Genomic DNA, 22,340 nt, shown 5'->3' on the forward strand with positions numbered 1-22,340 from the left:
CCATCTGCATTAGCGTGTAAAATCCTGGAAGGCAAGAGCTGTATCCTACTTCCCTTTAAATGTCCTCTGCTGTGCTTTGCACGTGGTCAGCTCGGCGGTTGTCGAGTTGATTTAAATAATCTCTAATAAGCGGGAACCCTATGTTTAGGCAGAAATGCTCACCCAAGGCCATCTACAACTTATGCTAAAGTTGTATAGGAGTAGACTTCTAATTTTACCAAATTATAAAAAAGATTCCTCGAACAGGTTTCACAGGAATTCAGGGCATCGAACTACATTGTAACAGGAGTGTCCTGTCTTCCTCTCTTGGAAGACTCCACTCCCAAAGCAGAGGCTACATCTTGCCACTGTGTGTCGAGTTCCCACCGCAGTGCATGACCAGGACTCTGCTTTCAGCCCTATTCAGTCTATGTACACGTATCAGAGTGCCTGCATTTCCCTGAGAGCCTGCAACTCTTTCTCTAAGACCAATTTCCATCATTGTTGAAGTCAGGTTTTGATTAGATATCTTGCCAGGGGTGCCATGTGGATCATTCTTTTTTTGCTTTTGTACAAAGTGTCAGAATTTTTTGCCTATGGGTTAAGATGGCCAGAGTCAAGCCAAGAAGAGAGAAGTGAAGTAGGAGAGAAGAAAGGAAGTCAGTCCTAAACAAAAAACCAAGAGAGTGCAAGATTGTCAATGACAGGGTATTAATGCCACTGAACTGTACACTTAAAATATGTATATGTATAACTGATACACTTCACTGTACAGCAGAAACTAACGCAACATTGTAAATCAACTATACTCTAATAAAAAAAAGATATTAAGAAAAAAAATACTGAATCATCAAAATGTTGGTGTTTCTTCTTTCTGCCATCCACTAGAAAGGGAAGTTTAGTTGTAGAAATGCATACATTGAATCTGCATCGTTTTAATGAATGGGATTGAAAATTTAATGTATATTAAACTTAATAAAATTGAGACAGGATGTGTGCTAAAAAAAAATGGCTAAGATAGTAAACTTTATGTTATGTGTATTTTTGTGTGTGTGTGTGGTACGCGGGCCTCTCACTGTTGTGGCCTCTCCCGTTGCGGAGCACAGGCCCTGGACACGCAGGCTCAGCAGCCATGGCTCATGGGCCCAGCCGCTCCGCGGCATGTGGGATCTTCCCGGACCGGGGCACGAACCTGTGTTTCCTACATTGGCAGGCGGACTCTCAACCACTGCGCCACCAGGGAAGCCCTATGTTATGTGTATTTTACCACACACACAGAAAGACTGTCCAAACAAGACCTGTAGTGGGGGGGTGGATAGCCGTCCAGAATTGTTTCAAGTGTACGTGCCAAACCTTCTAACATGTAAATCAATTTGTGAATGTATTTAATCTGCTAAAATACATTTGCATTAAATGAAATTGACCTGACATGCACCAGAGATGTCTTGTCTTTTCTTCCATCTTTTTGTTGTTGCCAAAACACCGCTCCATAAGCACGGACTTTAAGTCTGTCATATCCCTCAGAGTTATCAACTTTAGGATAAGGTCCCTGGCGGCCTTATTTGACCAGATTCAGTTTTTTGGAAAATAGGATTTTTGGAAAATAGGTTTCTCTTCATGAGCACATTATCTCAGCTTATACTCAGGTTTGTGGAGTTGTAGAAAAATTACAGACTGATATCTCTTTAGTTTCAGATTAAAAATTTAACACAAGAAAAACACGCCATGAATCAAAAGCATTCTTCTCCTCACATGTCCATTTTATGTAGGTATCAACTTGTATTCCGAGGAAGGTAAATTATGCCTGTAACTGTGAACCCATACATTTTCTATGTTTAGCTGAATAGTTTGAGGGAATCACCAGGCACTGGTGGCAATTTCTATACTTGTTTAAACACAGGCATCAGTCAGGACACAGACCGTAAGCGTTCTGAAAAAGCCGTATATTAAGAGGGAAGAACTGCTCGAGGAATCACAAATATTTATTCTAAAGCAGGTCTTCGTTCACCTTTCTTCTGACTCGGGGTGTCTGCTGACATCAGTCATTTATTCAACACCCCCAAACCCATTCCAATAGGAGCCAGTTCATAATTTCAATTGGCAGTCCACCCTTATTTTCAAAGGAAAAAAATCCAGATGGAAAAAACAAATAAATGTCAAGCACTTGAAATTATATGGCTGATTATGAGTCTACAATGGACCTAAAGGAGATTTAGAAAGTGTTTCTGATGGCAAGGTGCAGTGGAGCTGCCTGTCAGTAACCGTGTGGCACCAAGGGAACCCTCCACTATCCTCCTCCAAGAAATCATCCATATGTAACATCCCTATGTAACCTCATCTTCCAAGGTGCTAATGAAACCGTGTGAGCGTAAGGGCTTTGTAATCCATAAATCACTATAGAGATGCCAGTAATTATTTAAATTTTAAACTATTCCTTAGGGTTCTATAATATTTCTATTTATTTTCTGAGGTGGGAAAGCTAGACTGTCACTCTGAAGCTTCATGCCCTACACAGCGTGAGGAAGGAGGAATTAACGACAGTCGACAATGTCCCCACAGCGCTTATCTAGCACCCAGCACAAATGGCCCATCCATTAAATGTTGTCGATGTCGATGGGTGAGTCTGAGTAGGGCAGGCAGGGACTTGCCCACAAGCACTTTTTGAATTGGAAGGACATTCAAGGTGACATTTTCAAAGAGGGTTGTACTGTGATGGAGAAAACAGGGACCTGGGATTCAGGTAAACCCAGGTTCAAACCTGGGCTCTGGAACCTGTGAGCTGTAGAAACTTGGGTAAGTTATTAAATCACAATTTCTTTGTCTATAAAATGGGAAAATAATACCTTCACCTTGCTGGGCACAGTGGAGAATAGCTGACCTAGAAGAAACACTAAAATCATCAACAGTCAACACAGCTAGTGGAGAAAAAAATATTCCACCGATTAATCGGAAAGAAGATAGAAAAATATTGACAAATCTTATTTTCCAACTCGCCAGATACTGAAAGCAGATAAAGATGATCTCAGGCATATTTGGTGTTTCTGAAGTAGAGAATTCAAAAATATGGGACAGAAGGAGTAAGTACTCAAAGATACAATGAAAGAAAAAATTTCCCAAAAATGTAGAAAAAAATGGACTATGCAGCTTTGAAAGAACATACTATGTTCCAGGAAATTTTGATCTAGGACAACACACAGTGAGTCACACTCTGATTCAGTTTCAAGAATCAAGAAAATCTTTAGACATCCAGGCAGAAATGGCAAATAATCTACAAGGGATTAAAAAATGGTGAAGAATCAGATTTCTCCACAGCAACAACTAATTCCAGAAGACAATGTAATAGTGTCCATAAAGCTCTGAATAGAAGGGAAAAGGTTATTTCAATTTCTTGATATTTTTCATAATCTCTTAACATTTCAACGGTAATCCTCAGACCTAGCTGCACATTAGGATCCCTGGGGAGATTTGAAAACTTACCCATGTTCAGTGGCCACCCCAAACCAGCTAGATAAGATTCTCTGGGAGTAGAGCCTGGACGACGGTGTGTCTCAAAAATGCACCAGGTAACTCTAAGTGCAGGTGATTCTCAGGCAGGCTACTCAAAGTGTGATCCGTGGATCAGAGAGTATCAGCATCACCTGGGAGCTTGTTAGAAATGCAAATTCTCAAACCCACCCCAGACCTATAAGAATCTGTATTTTAACAAGCTCTTCAGACCTGGATGCACGCTTAACTTTGAAAAACCTGACAGAAGAATCTCTCTCTCTCTCTCTTTCTCTCTCAACATTTTGTTCACTTTATGAATGTTATAAAGATTTGCTGGTTCTGCAAAGGGGTTAATTATCTTTGGGTGTGGTGACTTACTGTCCCATAGAAGACCCTTTATAAGTGTGAGTGACTAAGTGAAACAGAGACCAACCCTAGTGGAGAATGAATGCAGTTCAAGTCCCAAGGTCTCTGTGTAGTACTTATGCTTAAGTTTCCCTTGCAACAAAGGCAGTATCTGGAAACTTTTTAAACTCATCTTTAGAAGACTAGGTAGGTTTTTCTAAGTTGACAAATGTTTTCGACCAGAACCAGAAGTTTCTTGAGGAGGAATATTTTAGGAAAAAAAAAAAAATCTCTTTTAGGAAAGAAGGTCTAGACCTATATTATAAAATATTTTAAAATTAATAACATTTTGATTTTAGCAATGACTTCAGTTTCACTTATTTCTTTTACAAGAGTAAAATTAACTTTATTTAAACATAAGATGCACAGAATGCTGTTTTAATACAGGTATTTCTGTATCTACCTGCATAAATGCAGAGAAAGATGTTTACCCGATGTTATTTATGAGTGGGTGAGATTTGAAGTGCTTTGTAAACCTTTTATTTGTACTTGTCTACATTGCTGACATTCCTAAAAATGTATACTATTTTTCCAAAAATACTAAAGTTATTTTTCTAGTAAAAAAAAAAAACAAGGGGCTTCCCTGGTGGCGCAGTGGTTGAGAGTCCGCCTGCCGATGCAGGGGTCACGGGTTCGTGCCCCGGTCCGGGAGGATCCCACGTGCCGCGGAGCAACTAAGCCCGTGAGCCATGGCCGCTGCGCCTGCGCGTCCGGAGCCTGTGCTCCGCAACGGGAGAGGCCACAACAGTGAGAGGCCCGCGTACCGCAAAAAAAATAAAACAAACCCTCATTTCATTAATTTGTCCAGGATGATCAGGATCTGCGTACCAATTCACATCAACCAAATTCACAGAGACGGTGAATCAGAATCACAAGATATTAACTAACATACCCATTCCTTAATCTAAGCCATGGCATCTGCTTCATGGTGACCATATGTACTCAGGAGTCTAAATTACGTATTAAAATGTTGCTTGATGAACAATGTCTTCTCAGGAAATGTCTTCAGAACTATCATTGACTAATGATTTGTCCTTCACTGAAGTAATCATTCTTTGTAAAGAACTGACTTCCCATCCTAAAATCAGGACTCTATTCTCCCATCCTAAATACTTATCGTAAGGTCTAGTTTCCCCAAGTTGTGACTGATATTGCTTACACTGGAGGAATTTCCAAATCACAGACGCAAAAGGCATGTCATGCTGGCAACACTGTCTTCATCCCAAGCATAAAATTAACATCCATGGTAGCTATAATATCAGAAGTTGGCATCTTACCCTTATGTCTAAACCTTGGGTCTGCTCAACTGGGGATGATTTGAGCCTTCAGAGTACCAAATACATGTTGGTTTTTCTAAAAAGTTCATGAGGAACAAAAAGAGCAAATGCAATGTAAGGAAGTAGAGCCTGTGTTGTTTTTTTTTTTTTTAAGATTTAATGAAAAACATGTTAAATTCAATCCCAAGATGATTAATTATCATTAGCATATCTCACATATTAAAAAGAAATAAACTTCCACTCCTTTCTTGAATTGGCTTCAGTTGAACTCTTTCATAGGGGAGATGGGGGAGGGGTTCTTTCTACTCTACTGGTATAAATGCTCCAAGATGTGTTAATGTCATAAGTCAGGAACTCAACTCAATACTAGGAGATATTTTTTTCTATGCAAGTATTTACTATCTTGCTCTAAATTTTAAGTAATTAAACCATGCTGTATCAACTAAGTTTAAGTTTTAAAACAATTATTATTCTCCTGATTTTATGTATATGGGCTTTAAATCCTAGTAGGTTAGAATTCTAGTTCTCCTATTTCTAGCTGGAGACCAAGTGTAAAACAATCCTCGATCTACTATTTTATAAAATAGTAATAATATCACCTACCTACTTTTTAGGGTTTTCATAAGGTTTACAAAAATATTAAATGTTTAGAGTACATGTAGGAGCTCAATAAATGAAATCCATCTGATAATCAAAGGTGTTTAGAAGTGCTTATCCACAAAATATTCTCTGACATAAATTGTACCGTGTCCTTAGAATGTATATATATGCATAACCGAATCACTTTGCTGTACAGTAGAAATTAACACAACATTGTAAATCAACTATACTTCAATAAAATAAAATTTTTTAAAAGTTCATCAAATTTTTATTTGAGAAAACCTTTTCTCCTGCTTCTCATTTCTTAAATCATTGGCCACACTTGGAGGAGGTGGGCAGAACAGAGAAAAGGTACAGGTAATATCTAAATCATTCTCAATCAAAATTCAGATGTAGGCAAAAACATATCCACTTAAGTTTACTTGGTTATTTCCCTAGAAACTAATGCATCGTGTAATGCATATAAACACACATTAAGAGTGTATTTTAGGGGTGGGATAGGGAGGGTGGGAGGGAGGGTGATGCAAGAGGGAAGAGATATGGGAATATATGTATATGTATAACTGATTCACTTTGTTGTAAAAGAGAAACTAACACACTATTGTAAAGCAGTTATACTCAAATAAAGATGTTTAAAAAAAAGTATATTTTATACATTAATATGGAGCATGCAAGGACATAGAATATATTCATTCTCCTACATCTGTGATAGTTTATTTTTCTCCTTCTCCTTCTTCATTTGTCTTCTACCTATTTCCTCTCATCCCTTATAAATTTGGGTTCTTTTCTCTCTCTACTCTTTTATTGGGGAAAACACAGCTTTGGTTATGCAAATGTTTCTCAAAGTTTTAACTCTAGTCAGTATCTTTTTCTGGAACTACACATCTGCTTTCAACTACCTGCTTGGCATCTCTCTGTGGATGTCCTGATGGCACATTAAACTGAGTACACACAAAGCTGCACTCATCCTCATCTTCCCCCAAACTAGCATCTCCTGAGAATCTTATGTCTAAGACCAGAAATAAGCTAGTTTTGATCCTTCCTCTCCTGATAGCCTATATCTAATCAAAGGATCTTAAGTCCTTTGCCTCGATGTCCTAATTATCTTAATCTGTCCTTCCCATTCCTATTTCTACCTTTCTTCTGAGAGATTCTTACCTCAATTTTTATAAAAACCTCCTGACTGGTTTCCCTATCTCCAATCTCCTCCCACTACAATCTAGCCTACAAATTAAATCTTCCTAAATCACAAAAGCAATAATTTACTTTCATTGTCAAAATCTTCCATTGTGAAACAGAGGAAATATAGACTCATGCCTGGCATCTGAAGGTTCTCTACCAGATGTGATCAAGTTATGCTTTGAGCCCTGTCGCCCTCTAGTCCTTTGATCCCGAGGATGCATAAATAAATGACCCCACAGGGAATTCCCTGGTGCTTAAGAATCTGCCTGCCAATGCAGGGGACACGGGTCCAAGCCCTGGTCCGGGAAGATTTCAATGCCGTGGAGCAACTAAGCCCGTGTGCCACAACTACTGAGCCCGTGTGCCGCAACTACTGAAGCCCGCACGCCTAGAGACCGTGCCCCACAACAAGAGAAGCCACCACAATGAAAAGCCCACGCACCACAACTAAGAGTAGCCCCGCTCGCCGCAACTAGAGAAAGCCCACGTGCAGTGAAGACCCAACACAGCCCCAAATAAATAAATAAATAAATAAATAAATTTAAATAAATAAATAGCCCCACAAAGCCAAGACCTGGCTTGCCCATGTAATTTTCTTTGGCTTGCACAATGGCTTTATAAATTTTCAATTATAAGTTGCTTATTTTGAATTAGTTGCTAATATTTACACATTGGAAAATTTCACAAGAATCCAGATTCTGGCTTCTCATGAAAAGTTAGAATATCTGGCAACTTTAGGTCCACATTCCCACACGACAAGAGGGCTGAAGCTAGGCAGTGAGTGCCTGTTTATGAATGGAGAAACACGACCCAGGTCACCACAGCCTTCATCTGATTGGTACCATTCAATGTACTGGCTTGGTGTCTGTAGGCACGTGAAATGATGAAGTTTGCCCTATACCACCTAGTGCTCCAGCCAAGTACATCTTTCCCAAATGCATAGTATGTCCTTGCTATGTTATTCCATCTTTCTAGAAATGCCCTCTCCCTCCATCTTTCATGTCTTTAAGGCCCATTTCTAACACCGCATCTTCCGTGAAGCTTTCTCTACCTCCCTGTTGGACATGACTGCCTCATTTTTCGTTCCTCTGTTAACACACTGTTGTTCTCTTATGGCCCATCTCATTCTCTGCTGGATCAGCCATTGGTATCCTTGATTTCTCCCTGTTTTTCAGGGACTTGCATTGACAAACACTTCTCCCCGACTCCTCAGGGTTTCTTGAGGAGGGGTTCTTCCTCTTGACCTAGACCTTCCTCCTCCTCCCCTAGAGATTGAGCGAGTGTCTCTTTGCACCCACTTTCCCCTCAGGGATCCGCCTGTCTATGCAGTAAAGATGCCTTGTTCTGCTTGGTAGTAAAGGCCCGATTCAGCAGGTAAGCCTGAAGTGAGCAACACCTGAGTGTGTACATTTGCCCAATTCTGAAGTTCAGTGTTAGGAAACCCACTGTTGCCACACATCTAAGCCAGGATTTCCCTTCCAGGTTTTATCAGCAAACAAAACTAATATTTTCATTTTCATCTGCTTGAATACTTATCTCACAACTGCTTTCAAGCTCAAGCAGGGAAAAGAAGGGGTTCTCACTGGAAGCCTTCTCACCCTAACAATGAGGACTCATTCTTGAATCTTCTGCAGCTCTTAGCAAACGTCATTGTACAGATACTCAAAAAACATTTATCACATTGAATCAAAAGATATAACCAATGTGCATAAAATTCATAGAATATAATTTTTCTTATGCTTATGTCCCCATATATAAACTATATAAATAATAACTTAAATGTCTGTAAGATTAACAAAGTATGACCTATGCCGTATATAACAGAAAATATTTGTTTCCTATTTACATTTCCATCGTATGTAAATCATTCCACATCATATCATATATCAAAAAAGAAAAGAAAAAAGGAAAAGAAAGGAAAAAGACAAACCTTAAAAGTCAGTGAAGAAAGCATCACACCAGAGGATAATCAGCAGTCTCAAAGCTCTTGTTTCTTGCTCTTTTAAAATTTTCTGGTTGTTTCTTGACGAATGGTATCATACTCCAAAATGGCCATTTTAGAAAGTCTCTGTAAGTACCGAGATGGTGCTCCAGTGAGAGGATCGCTGAAGCCAGAACCTGTAAAGAAAAAACCCCAAAACTGTTATTACAATTAAACTGAGCACACATGAATGATATTCTCTAAGAGTATACACCAAATATCTGTTCCTCAAAACACCATTAAACACCACTAGTTCTTCATATAACACATTCTTTGAAGTAGAAATGAAAGCTACTTAACTTTCTAAAGTGACTCGGATGGCAAGTCATCTCAAAAAATATTTAACTAAAAAATGCTTAATGTTTAATGATATAAAACTAAATCTGGGCTTCCCTGGTGGCGCAGTGGTTGAGAATCCGCCTGCCGATGCAGGGGACACGGGTTCGTGCCCCGGTCTGGGAAGATCCCACATGCCGCGGAGCGGCTGGGCCCGTGAGCCATGGCCGCTGAGCCTGCACGTCCAGAGCCTGTGCTCCGCAACGGGAGAGGCCACAACAGTGAGGCCCGCGTACCACAAAACAAACAAACAAACAAAAAAAACTAAATCTGAGGGCTTCCCTGGTGGCGCAGTGGTTGAGAGTCCGCCTGCCGTTGCAGGGGACGCGGGTTCGTGCCCCGGTCCGGGAAGATCCCACATGCCGCGGAGCGGCTGGGCCCGTGAGCCATGGCCGCTGAGCCTGCGCATCCGGAGCCTGTGCTCTGCAACGGGAGAGGCCACAACAGTGAGAGGCCCGCGTACCGCAAAACAAAAACAACAATAACAAAAAAAAAAACAGCAAAAAAAACCCTAAATCTGAGTCTGTCATGTGCTTCTTAAAACATGGGATGGTTGTGGAATTTATTCCAAAATAAAAGGCATGATCTCCATAAATAACTCATTTCATACCTCACATGCTTATCAAGTTACTGTCTCCAAACAAAATGATTTCTCATAAACGTTGAGGTACAAGAGTAAAATTATAAAGTAAAATAAGTCACTAACTGAAACAGCATTAATCAAGCTTCTATTTTGAAGGATAGTAATAACAATAATAACAGATAACAATTATTGAATGATCTCTCTATTTCAAGTATTTTTCATCTATATCATCCACACAACAATACTATGAAGTAGGTAACTAGTACTATCTTGGATTACAGATTTAAAAAAGAGTTTAGACATTGTTCGAGGCAGGATTTAAACCCAGATGCATCAATTCGGAGTTCCCATGTAATCACAAATATTGCCCTAAATATGTAATATGTATAATACTTCTATTTAGAAGCATACAAGGCTTTGAAAATAATACACTGATCCATATTGCTTTAAAATACTATTGTTTAACTTCAGTTTCAAGTGCCAAAAATAAAAATTGACCTCAATTCTCCAATGTGGTTGGTATTTTTGTTTGTTTTGTTTTATTTGAGTGTGTAATGAGAGTGGGCATTTCAGACAGAGAGTAGAAGGGAAGAATTAATCAGGATTCCAGTTCTTAGCAGTAAGATGGACTTGACACTTAGACTCTCTGGCTACAAAATAACTAGATTCTAAGCATTAAGCAAACCTCAAAAAACTTTAAAGAATTGGTATCATACAGACCAATACAATTAAGTTGGAAGTTGTTAATAGTTAAGTCTTAAAATTCTCAAATATTTAGAAATGTATACACACATTCTAAATTATTCATCCATCAAAAAAAGAAATTGTAATAAACATTAAAAATACTTGTAACTAAATGATAAAGAAAATATTACAAAGCTTGTGTGATGCAACATAGAGGGATTTATACCCTAAAATTCCTGTGTTAGAAAAGAAGACTGAAAATTAGTAAGCTAGGTATAAGATATACATTAGGAAAAGAATAACCCAAAGAACATGGAAGACAAAACAGGAAAGAGGAGAAATCAATGAAGTAGAAAACAAACTTACAATTAGAAAGAGTTTTAAAAAGACAAGAGTTCTTCACTGAAAAGACTAATAATAAAGGAAAACTTCCAGTTAGATTAATTTTTAAAAAAGACAGAAGGCCCAAATAAATAATATGAGAAGTATAGATAGAGCAAAGACTAAACTTTATGCCAATAAATTTGAAAACTTACACAAAATGCAAAACATTCTAGAAGATATAACTTACCAAAATTGATGGAAGGAGAATTAGAATGACTTAAGAGTCCTAAAATTAAAATAACTGAATTAATATTAAAAGATTCCTCCAGGGCTTCCCTGGTGGCGCAGTGGTTGAGAGTCCGCCTGCCGATGCAGGGGACGCGGGTTCGTGCCCCGGTCCGGGAGGATCCCACGTGCCGCGGAGCGGCTGGGCCCGTGAGCCATGGCTGCTGAGCCTGCGCGTCCCGAGCCTGTGCTCCGCAAAGCGAGAGGCCACAACAGTGAGAGGCCCGTGTACCACAAAAAAAAAAAAAAAAAAAAAAAAAAAAGATTTCCTCCAAAGAAAACAAGTGATCCAAATGATTTTACAAATGAACTCTATCAGACTTTCAAGGGAGAGATCATTCCAATTTTAGGTCATATCCTTCAGAGAATAGAAAAAGCAGAATACTCCCCAGTTCATTCTATGGGGCCATTACAGTCTTGACACTGAATCCAGACAAGGAGAGGACAGAAAGGAAAATGAGTGGTAACCTCACTCATCAACATAGATTTTAAAACCCAATAAAGTATTAGCATATTAAATATGGCAGTACACAAAAAAGATAATACATCATGCCTTCAATGGGGGTATCCAAGGAATGTAAGAGTGGCTTAACATTACAAAATCTACAAATGTTATTTTTCACATTAGAAAATTAAACAGGGGACTTTCCTGGTGGTCCAGTGGCTAAGACTCCATGCTCCCAATGCAGGGGGACCAGATTTGATCCCTGGTCAGGGAAGTAGAGCCCACATGCTGCAGCTAAGAGTTCACATGCCGCAACTAAAAAGACCCGCATGCTGCAACTAAGACCCCGCACAGCCAAATAAATAAATATTTTTTAAAATGAGAAATTTATTTTAAAAAATTAAACAGAAAATCACAAGATTATCTCAATCAATTCAGAAAAATGTTTGATAAAATTAAACTTCCATTTATATTTTTTTAAAAAACCCAAAACTCCAGCAAATTAAAGGGAACTTCTTTACCTTGATAAAGGATATCTACCCAAAACATACATCAAGCATCATTCTTTATGAGAAGAAATTAATTAAAAGCATTTCCTTTAAAATCAGAAACAAGTCAAAGATGCCGACTTTTCATTTCTCTTCACTATTGTATTGGTGGTTCTAGCCAGCTTAGAACAATCAGAAAAATAAAGGCATAAGATTTGGAAAGAAAGAATAAAACTGACATTATTCACATATGATTATGATAATCTATGTAGAGAACTCAAAAATTTATATATATCATATATAATATGTACGTATACACAGTATAAAATGTATAATATATATCAAGAAATAATAAGGGACTTCAGCAATGTGGATCAAATTGCAAAAATTAACTATATTTCCAAATATCTGTAATAGAATGTTAGAAATTTTAATTATAAAAGAATTATGGCAGACTACTAACGATCTTTTCAAAACTTTTTACTCCTTCTTCCAAAACAGAATTTTACTGAGCACAAAGGTCATCCAGGTAGAGATTACATTTCTCAGCTTGCTTCAGAGCTAAGTAGAGTTTTGTTAATAAGTATGAACCAATAAGATATGAGACAATGTGCAACTTTCTGGTCATCTTTAAACTATAATCCTCTTACCCTACATTTCTGGGCTTTTTTGTTTTTGTTGGGATTTTTTTTTTTTTTTTTTTTTTTTGCGGTACGCGGGCCTCTCACTGTTGTGGCCTCTCCCGTTGAGGAGCACAAGGCTCCGGACGCGCAGGCCTAGCGGCCATGGCTCACGGGCTTAGTTGCTCCGCGGCATGTGGCATCTTCCCGGACCAGGGCACGAACCCGTGTCTCCTGCATCGGCAGGCGGATTCTCAACCACTGCGCCACCAGGGAAGCCCTATACTTATTTTATATATCATAAAATATATTTAAATTATTTTTTATGATTAGCTCTTATGTGAATTCTTGGTAGTAAAGTTGGTCTGATATAAGTTATTCCATCATAATCAGAGATGGAAGTTCTCTGGGCCATTTTTTTGAAAGGTGTGACCACATGATCCTTTCAAAATTTAAATCAGATTATATTAAAATCATTCTTTTGTTAAAATCATGTAATGGCTCCTCATTTCAATCAAAGTTAAATATAAAGTCCCTTTCAGGGCCCCACATGGTCAGATACTCCATTACCTCTCTTACCTCATCTTCCACCCTCTGAGATTAGCCATACTTGACTCCTGATGTTTTTTCCAACAGGTCAGGTACCATCCCGCCTTGGGACCTTTGCTGGCCCCAAGAGAATAACTTTTTCCCAGCATTTAACTCCCTCACCTCTTTCAAATCTTTGCCCAAATGTTACTGCCAACCACCCTATTTAAAACTGTAAATCATCCTTCTCTCCCCAGATCTCCTGATCGACCTTACCCTGTTCTATTTTTTGTTGTTGTTTCTACTGCACTTCCACCTTTTAAAATACTATGTATTGGGCCTTCCCTGGTGGCACAGTATTTAAGGATCCGCCTGCCAATGCAGGGGACATGGGTTCGATCCCTGGTCCGGGAAGATCCCACATGCCGTGCAGCAACTAAGCCCATGTGCCACAATTACTGAGCCTGTGCTCTAGAGCCCGTGAGCCACAACTACTGAGCCCGCACGCTGCAACTACTGAAGCCCATGCACCTAGAGCCCATGCTCTGCAACAACAGAAGCCACTGCAATCAGAAGCCCGCGCACTGCAACGAAGAGTAGCCCCCCACTCATCGCAAGTGGAGAAAGCCTGCACACAGCAATGAAGACCCAACACAACCAGAAATAATAAATATAAAATAAAATAAAAATTTAAAAAATAAGTTTTAAAAAATAGTATGTATTTTAATATACTGTGTGATGGATTTGTTTATTATATTTTATGTTTGTTGGCTGTATTCTCTCACTAGAATGTAAGCTCCACAAGGGCAGAGATCTTTGTTTTGTTGAGAGATGTACTCTAAGCTTAAGAACTAGAACAATAAATGGTACAGAGTAGATGCTAAATTCATGTTTGGTGAATGAATGAATGAATGAATGAATGAACTGCCTTCTTATACGACTCTGAAGGAAAAGCAACAAGTATTGATATTTACTGAAGACTCCATATGTTGTAGGATTGGTACAGGCACTACAGAGATACAAAGGTGAATAAGACATAGTACCCAGCCCAAAAGAACCATAAAGGTGGCCTACTGGAAAATAGGCAGGCAAATATTCATTTGGGCCAAGATGCAAAACAAATGTCTTTTGTTCTAATTAACATTTATATTTTTATTTCATGTTACCTGTTGATTACAGAAGTGGTTTATAGCTTATGGAAATTCAGATAAAGGAAATATCCAAGAAATTCATGAACATTTAACTTTATGAACTTCCACAGACTAAACTTACAAAGCTGCTAACAAATCAATCTGACTGCCACTGACAATCTCAATAGAAGCCTTACTTAGTAATTTTCATTTTTGTTGTTTGTTTGGAGGTGCTCTATTAACTCCATTACTCCGAAAGTGCAAAATCATGGAAGTGAGGAATGCACTATAAGAAGATAACTATGATTATGACAAAAATTAAAAATAAGTAAGGTTTAAAACGTGTTATGCTGGTAAGGAAATAACTGTTGTGCACAGGTAAAGGATGAAACACTTGACAGTCTGAAGGACAAGTAACAGACAACATGTAACGTTAAAGGTGTAATGCTTAAAACAGGGTTCTCAATTGAGGGTGATTTTGCCACCCCAAGGACATTGGGCAACATCTGGAGACATTTTTGGTTACCACACCTTGGGAGGTGCTAGTGGCATCTAGTGAGTAAAGGTCATGGATGCTGTTAAACATCCTACAATGCACAGGACAGACCCCCCCACTCACACAGCAGAATTATCCAGTCCAAAATGTTAATACCGTCACTGTTGAAAAATCCTATTTAGATAATAATCAACAGAAGGCAAGAAAATATAAGGACAAAATGAAAAATGTTTGACTGTACAGCTCAAGAATCTTCACCATTGACTTTGGGTAAAATTACTTCAGGAAATGGCTAAGAATTTATTGGAGAACATAAATGCTAGACATATACACTATGTCATATGCCATAAATGGTTCCTCTAGTATGTTGCCCCATGAATCTGTAACACGTGAAGCAAGGAATGAAGCAGTAGGTGTAGGTATCAGAGCTGCCAGGAAATTCTCCAAAATCTTGTAGACATCATTAAAAGTGACTGACTCAACAGTGTCTGTTTTTGAAAAACAAAATTCTGATTAAATGTATCAGAAAGGTGGAAGTGAGAATGTCTGATCTTAAAGCTTCAAAGGACAAACTCATACTCCTAATAGGTGGAAATGCTCCTTGGTGCTGTAAAGTCTCTTGGTCACCGTGGAGTAGTTTTTTGGAACCCAAACTGTTGGCATATAGATAGGTTTTTGTAGTTGGATGTTACAGGTACACAGGTTCATGAAAAAATTAATTAGAAGATAAGGCTAGGAAGGAAAGTTAGGGGAAGACGGTAAAGAGTTCAAGGCCAAGCTAAGGAGTGGTAAAGAGTTCAAGGCCAAGCCAAGGAGTTCATACTTCAGTCTGTAGGTAACAAGTTGTTTTTGAAGAAGGGAGTGATGTGATTAGAGGCCAAGTTTTAGGCTTTTGTTATAGTGGTAAAGGACTTCCAAGGTCAGAAACTCTAAAGAAAGACCATTTTGCAGGGTATGCAACGGTCCACATGAGACAGGATGAGGGCCTATCCCAGGGTCCTGAGAGGTATGCCTGTTAGCATAACTGATGCCACCTTGGGTCCACACAGTTTCTCCTGTCCTCCCACTGACCTTACCCGGGACTGTACTGTGCAGTGAATCACTTCTCTGTTGTCAAGGGCTTTGTGATTAATAGATATTGCTTAATAATCATTAGGACCAGGTGACCTCTATGCTCTGTTAGCCTCCAAACAATGATGAAGACCTTCCCTGACATATTCCTGGCATCCATGAGAATAGTTACCCATTCATAAATCTTGACTTAGGAATACACTTCCTGTTTTCAAGCACATACTCCCCATGCCCTAGGTTAACTATAAAGTTGTCTCAATGGCCCCTCAGCAGTGCGGAGTGTACACATGTTTCCAGATTGTTGTCCGCTCAATCCCATGCTGTGAGTAAGTTACCATATAATAAGCTGATCCATTGATTATATGGAGCTGCCTGCCTCGGTTTTCGGTCTCAAGATGCCTTCTCAGTTTGGTAGGCACTTTTTGTTCCCTCCATCCTCCAACATGAGATAACAATGGTATGTATATACTGAACACAACATCCACTAAGTTTATAAACAAAGCTTAAAAGAAACATTAACAAAACAAAGACAACTAAGTCAATGGAAAGAAAGGAAGTTTAAAAAAAGATAAGTATGGAATAGTTAATAAGACATGTGGTAGGAGAAAAAGATGATCCAGTCTACCTTTTGATTTCTCCTGAAGTGGTGCCACAGTACATGCTGGCTTAGTCTTCTTTAACCTAAAATTATATATTATCATAAATTCACTCTTACATAAATCCAGGGTACATTAATTTTTTTAATACAGTAAGAGACAAGAAGCTTGCTTTCAGTGAAATTCACTTGTTGAAGGACATCATATGAAAATTAAATAAATGTTAAAGGAAGGAAACTCCTTCCATCACAAATAATCCAATCAGAAGCAGATATGAACCAACTCAGTATCTTGATTTTTGTTAATAAATTTTACCAGTGGATGAGTGTTAGGTCTGACTTTTCCCACCTTTATCTTATCACTAATCATGATTCAGGAAATGCTACAGGAAGGGACTCAAGATTAGATGAACAGGGTATCTAGATATGCCAGATACCAATAATCAGTTATTTGTGCTCTTTTTACCTATTAACTACCACAATCTGAGTTTTGTCATAATTATTTTTTTTTTTTAATTTATTTTATTTTATTTTTTTGCGGTACACGGGCCTCTCACTGTTGTGGCCTCTCCCGCTGCGGAGCACAGGCTCCGACGCGCAGGCTCAGCAGCCATGGCTCACAGCCGCTCCGCGGCACGTGGGATCCTCCCAGACCGGGGCTCGAACCCGTGTCCTCCGCATCGGCAGGCGGACTCTCAACCACTGTGCCACCAGGGAAGCCCTGAGTTTTGTCATAATTAACTTTTGTTCCTGTTGGAATAGATCTAGATAATGAGTAGGGTAAGAGGAAATATGTCATGATTGAATCTGCTGTGGGCGAGATAACCCATAAGAATTCCAAATTTCTTGTAACTTCATTAAACTTTAGAAGTCAGCTATAACTTTTTTTTTGTTCTCTATTCAATCAAAACATATATTAGTTCTTAATCCATGTGATATAGTTTAATGAAGTCAGCTTACACAGCTGCTTGGAGGTATCCTAGCAACTTATTACCATGGCAACATCACACTTCTTAGTTGTCAAATATGGGTACAGTCAAGATGAGCCAACTTAGTATTCACACTGAGGTTTGGACCTCAAGACCAGCCTTAATGATTGTTATGTGATAAGGTTTTAGTGGTCCCTAGGGACACTCCTCAGAGTCTCTTCCACCTACTGACTGGTAACTGAAATTCTATGATTTATCTCCTTAGTGTGAAGGGCTTTATGTCCTTCAAAAAACATAGAACATCCATTTTTTTAAAAGTGTCCAATATCAGAACAAATATCTTTGTGTACTGGCTGCATGGAACTTTGAAAGATAACATTGGTGAGTTGAGAGGTCATATTGCTTCAGTTTCATAATATTAATTTAAGGGAATTAAATTCACAAATCATCGTTTCAGGTCTGCTAACCTGCCAGCTAGAGGCAGTCTGTCATACCGCAGGATAGTCAGCTGTAATTTTTAAACGCACTTCACCTCTAAGACTATTTTCAGTTATATTACCAAAGTATGTCTTGAGATTCACTTTTATCAGAGTTTTAAAATAAAATATCCACATATGGAGATTTTAAAAAAAAAAGGATACGGGGTTATATACAAGACAGACAAAAATTAGTACTTCCCTGCTTTGCCAAGACTGTTCTTTCACAGGGCATTGTTCAACATGCAGAGGAGAATAAAATACTTGTAGGCGACCCGAAATGTTCTCAGTAGAATGGCTAAAATAAAGACACAGGGAAAAGAACCAACATTTACGTTCGCCAAGCAGTTCATAAGCAGTGTGACACTCAGACACCACTCTTCCACTTTGTGTCTGAAGAACACTTGTCATAACATGAATATCATATAGTCAAATTATTCTTCATTAAATTAAGTAAATTCACTCTCAAGTCAACGTAAAATATTAAGGGATCATTTCACAAACGGCCAAATTGCAAATGAAAAAAAATAATGAACTGAAATCGGATGAAAAAGGAAGCAAATTGAAGACTTAAAATCTACAGGCCCAATGGGTTAATTGTTGGTGCTTTCCGGGTTTCCAGTTTCTTTAAGATGATCATATGCATTGAAAGAAGGGTAGCAAGACTGGTCTGTACTGAGATAAGTCCATGGCCATAGGCAGCTCTACATACGTTTGCCTGGAGGTCAAGTGTGAGCTGAGTGTCAGGGATACAGGTGTCTCGGTAACAATGGAAACTCACTGTCCTTAAGTAGGTTTCATATTCATGTTTCCAATGGTGTCTCTTCTTTCTACATCCCTGCCATCCCTCCTCTTTAACTGCTACCATCTACTCCACGAGCAACTCACAATCTCTCTTCTACCATCTCTGATTCTGCCTTATTTCATCATAACCTCACTTCAGAAAGAGTAATTTTGCTTTTTATATTTTTATAGCTTGACAATCTGTCCTCGAATGACATTTAAAATGATGGGAAAAGCTTTATGTATGTTATTGTTCATTATGGTGTTATTTGCAAAACCAAAAAAAAGTCAAAACAACTTGAAAGTTCAATAGGGAAATTAAATAAAATTAAATAAACTATTGCTCTAACAATGAAATATAATGTGGCCAGTAAAGACTGTTTGAAGATTATGTCATAACATGAAAAAAATACATACGTGTAATATTAAGTAAAAAAGGGCAGAATAAAAAATTGTAAGTACACTAAAATCACAACTCCAATAAAAATCCAAAATGAAGGAGGATAGAAGAGAAGCTCCAACAATAAAAATGGATATGTTAGGATGGATAAATTATCAAATAATTATTTTTATTTTTTCCCCAAATTTTCTACCAAGTTCTTATTTATTTTCATAATTTAGATATAAACTATCCAAAACTTTTCATTTTCAGTATACTCTAATTATTTATATTACCAAAATTTTGTTTCCAGAGTAATTAACAAGACCAATAATACTAGTGGAAAACTCAAGAAATATATTCTGAAATTCCAATATGTGTGTGCTATGTATAACTAGATGACTTCAAAGCACACTATGGCAAGAGATAATATAAAAATATACATCCTCCCCTAAAGAGAGTTACAACTGAGACTGCTATAAGTGCTTCATCTTTTTTTAGGCTGGCAAAATGAATTAGTACTAGGCATTCAATAAATACTTGATGAATAAATAAATAAATCAAAGCAGAAACCAAATAGGATATGAGACTGTCTTACTAACTTACAGGTCCCTTTGGAGAAAGAAGTTTTCTTTTAATGCTATGTGAGGCAATCTGATTTATAGTAGGAAAGGTGTTTATCATAATGTGTTTAAATGCCAGTATTCAAAGTCAGTGGGACTTTTCTGGCTGACAAACTCATTTCATCTGATAGCAATGCAAGGTCTTCATTAGGCTGACATCTCATTAAGGATCTCCCCTCACACCACTTCAGTCAAACTAGAAATGAAACACAAGGTTCTCTATTCAGGGTACAGAAACCTGTTAATATTGCAAAGAGTTCTTTTATTTATATTGCTAAAAATTCTTACATTCTCATGAGCAATCAATGCTAAAGCAATAAAGATTTTTTTAAGTAAGTCCTAAATTCCTTCTGGCAATGTCACTTGAAAACAGAAAAAAAGTACCTACTGGTCAAACTGAATAAAATCGCTAATTGAGATTTTTAAAAATTAAATCCTTTATGCAAAAAAATAGTAGGCAAGAAAGAATTAGAGTCACTAGCCAGAAAAGCCTCTACATTCAGCAGTGTTACTATAAATAAATATTCAACAAAAGAGAATCGAAAAGAAATGACCTACCTGACAGGAGGCATCTCGGTATCAGCATGCAGGAGTCTTTTATGAACCTCTAGTGGAGTGGAACTTACACTTTTTTGGCAATTTTGCAATCCTGGTAAATATGGCATTTTGACACATTCTTTGAATTCTTCTAGACCAAATGCTGTGGTGTATTCTGATTAAAAATAGTATAATAACCGTCTGTATTACTTCTTAATTAAATGTATATAATTTCTTTTTACTATATACTAAAATGTATAATAAATATACCAAATCAGTCATTAAGAAAATAAAATTAAGCTACTGTAATTGAGCTAACATCTTTCCCAAGAGAATACCTTTCAATTCCGAGGATAGGGACTGTAGGCAAGAGCTGATTAAGGGGCTAAGAACTATTAGAAGAAGGAAGAAGGGCGGCTTCACAGATCTCCCATAGTCATCACTGCCCTTCATTATTTTGTTTAATCAGAATTCGCAGAACATTAGATACATTCACATTGAAAGACAGATTAAAAGCACTTTCAAGAATCTTGTAATATCTGCTACTTTAAATCCTTTCACCTCCTGCTCTTGTGTAGATAATCAAGAGGTACAAATACATGATGATCGGAGCTAGCAGTGAGAGAGAAAAAAATTCCATTTCAGGCATTGATTTTAACTTTCACTCTGCAAAATCCCACATCAAATCTATAAACAGCAACATCTGAAGCATCAGGAGGGCTTCTTCTACTGACCTCAGGTATCACTGGTATAAGATGTTGTTCATATTATTCTTTTTTTTAAAAAAACTTCAAAATGAAGACAGTAAATAGAAAAAGAAGATTAAGAGATTAAAGGTTTGGATGATTTTTAAACATAGAGAATTGTTTTCTAAGCTTTCTCTACTAAGTAAATCTAGCATAGCAATAGAAATAGTATTTAATGGAACTAGAATAATATTAAACGCTCAAAATGCTGTTTTTCAACCTTTGATTATTCTTTTTTGGAAAAAATAGTTTCTCTTGATCAAAATCGTGTAGAGTTTCTTTTCAGTAATTAGATTTGGAGATAGGAGAACAGATAAACTGGTGTATCTATAATAGGAATCTAGTAAAGACGTCGAAAAAATACAGTAACACACTCAAAACCAGGAGTGATGAAACGACTGGGGAGTTTGAATTTTGCTGTTTTCAAGAATTCTATCTCCATTAATAAAGCCAAAGGCAAAATTCAGTATGAACAAGAAATACAATTATAATTTGAAATTAAGGGGGAAAGTTATTAACACTCGTATACAAGTCAAAAGTTCTGAAATTAGTCTTTATTGAGCAACTATAAGATATAAGATACTTTCCACAAAGCTCACTCAAAAAATAAAGTTTAGGTTAGAATTATTAATACAGAAAGGTGCTGTTAAAGATTTGGGTTTCTTAAAATATAAATACCAACTTGAGGTATTTAAAAACAAACATGACTTACAAAAAGAAGTATGATCCAACAGAGAGGTAGCACCACACTGATATCAAGAGTAGTTCTTTAGAATTTGTTTTTTATCATGAGTTATAGAATTACCTTACGTAAATTATTCCTAATCTGCTTCCATTTCTCTTTTCCATAAGCCTACAGTATTATCCTTCTTACCTAAATGTTACAAAAATTATTTAATGTCACTTGACTGATTAAAAAAGTACATGTAAATTCAAGGTACTACTTCTATATTTTTGTAAGTAAAATGAAGTTACCTTTCCTCATCTTTTGTGTTTCTAAAACTGCTTTCCTCCAACTTCTCTCAAAAAGAAAACAACTGTCAAGGGAATTTCTGGTGACATTAGAAGGTTCAAATTTGATTTCAGGAGGCAGCATTGGCATTTTTTTCTTCTTTTCTCAACAGTGCTGATGAAAGTAAGATGCTGTACCAGATTCAGGACACAAAATACAGAAAAAAAAATTGTTTTCCATCACACAAATTAAATACTAATATAGATTTAAACGAAAAGTTTACTTATAACATGTAAATACATATTCTTGGGAGTTTAAAGCAAAAGGTCTTTAACAACATAGATAAAATAAGACTTTTTAAAGTAAGACTTTTTTCTTTTAAATATTTTATATTTTAATGAATTCTTTCAAATTTGAGGT

At 37.4% G+C, this 22,340-nt stretch overlaps 1 protein-coding gene across 14 annotated transcripts in view; it reads right to left on the reverse strand.

The window, feature by feature from the left end:
- C17H8orf89 (chromosome 17 C8orf89 homolog) overlaps positions 1-22,340 on the reverse strand; it is a 160,310-nt gene that overhangs the window by 120,150 nt on the left and 17,820 nt on the right. For 12 of the 14 annotated variants that reach the window (XM_067017508.1, XM_067017501.1, XM_067017500.1 and 9 more), the window contains 5 exons: positions 21,944-22,111; positions 20,244-20,397; positions 18,102-18,198; positions 16,526-16,580; positions 8,860-9,034 (listed from right to left, as the gene is read on the reverse strand). In XM_067017508.1, coding sequence (XP_066873609.1) covers positions 8,883-9,034; positions 16,526-16,580; positions 18,102-18,198; positions 20,244-20,397; positions 21,944-22,070 — 585 coding nt within the window. In that variant the 5' untranslated portion in view covers positions 22,071-22,111 and the 3' untranslated portion in view covers positions 8,860-8,882. Of the gene's footprint in view, positions 1-8,859; positions 9,048-16,525; positions 16,581-18,101; positions 18,199-20,243; positions 20,398-21,943; positions 22,112-22,340 lie in introns of those variants that run through there. The other 2 variants (XM_067017510.1, XM_067017511.1) reach the window with 2 other exon arrangements.

This window comes from Kogia breviceps, chromosome 17, assembly GCF_026419965.1.
Source record: "Kogia breviceps isolate mKogBre1 chromosome 17, mKogBre1 haplotype 1, whole genome shotgun sequence".
Lineage (NCBI taxonomy): Eukaryota > Metazoa > Chordata > Mammalia > Artiodactyla > Physeteridae > Kogia > Kogia breviceps.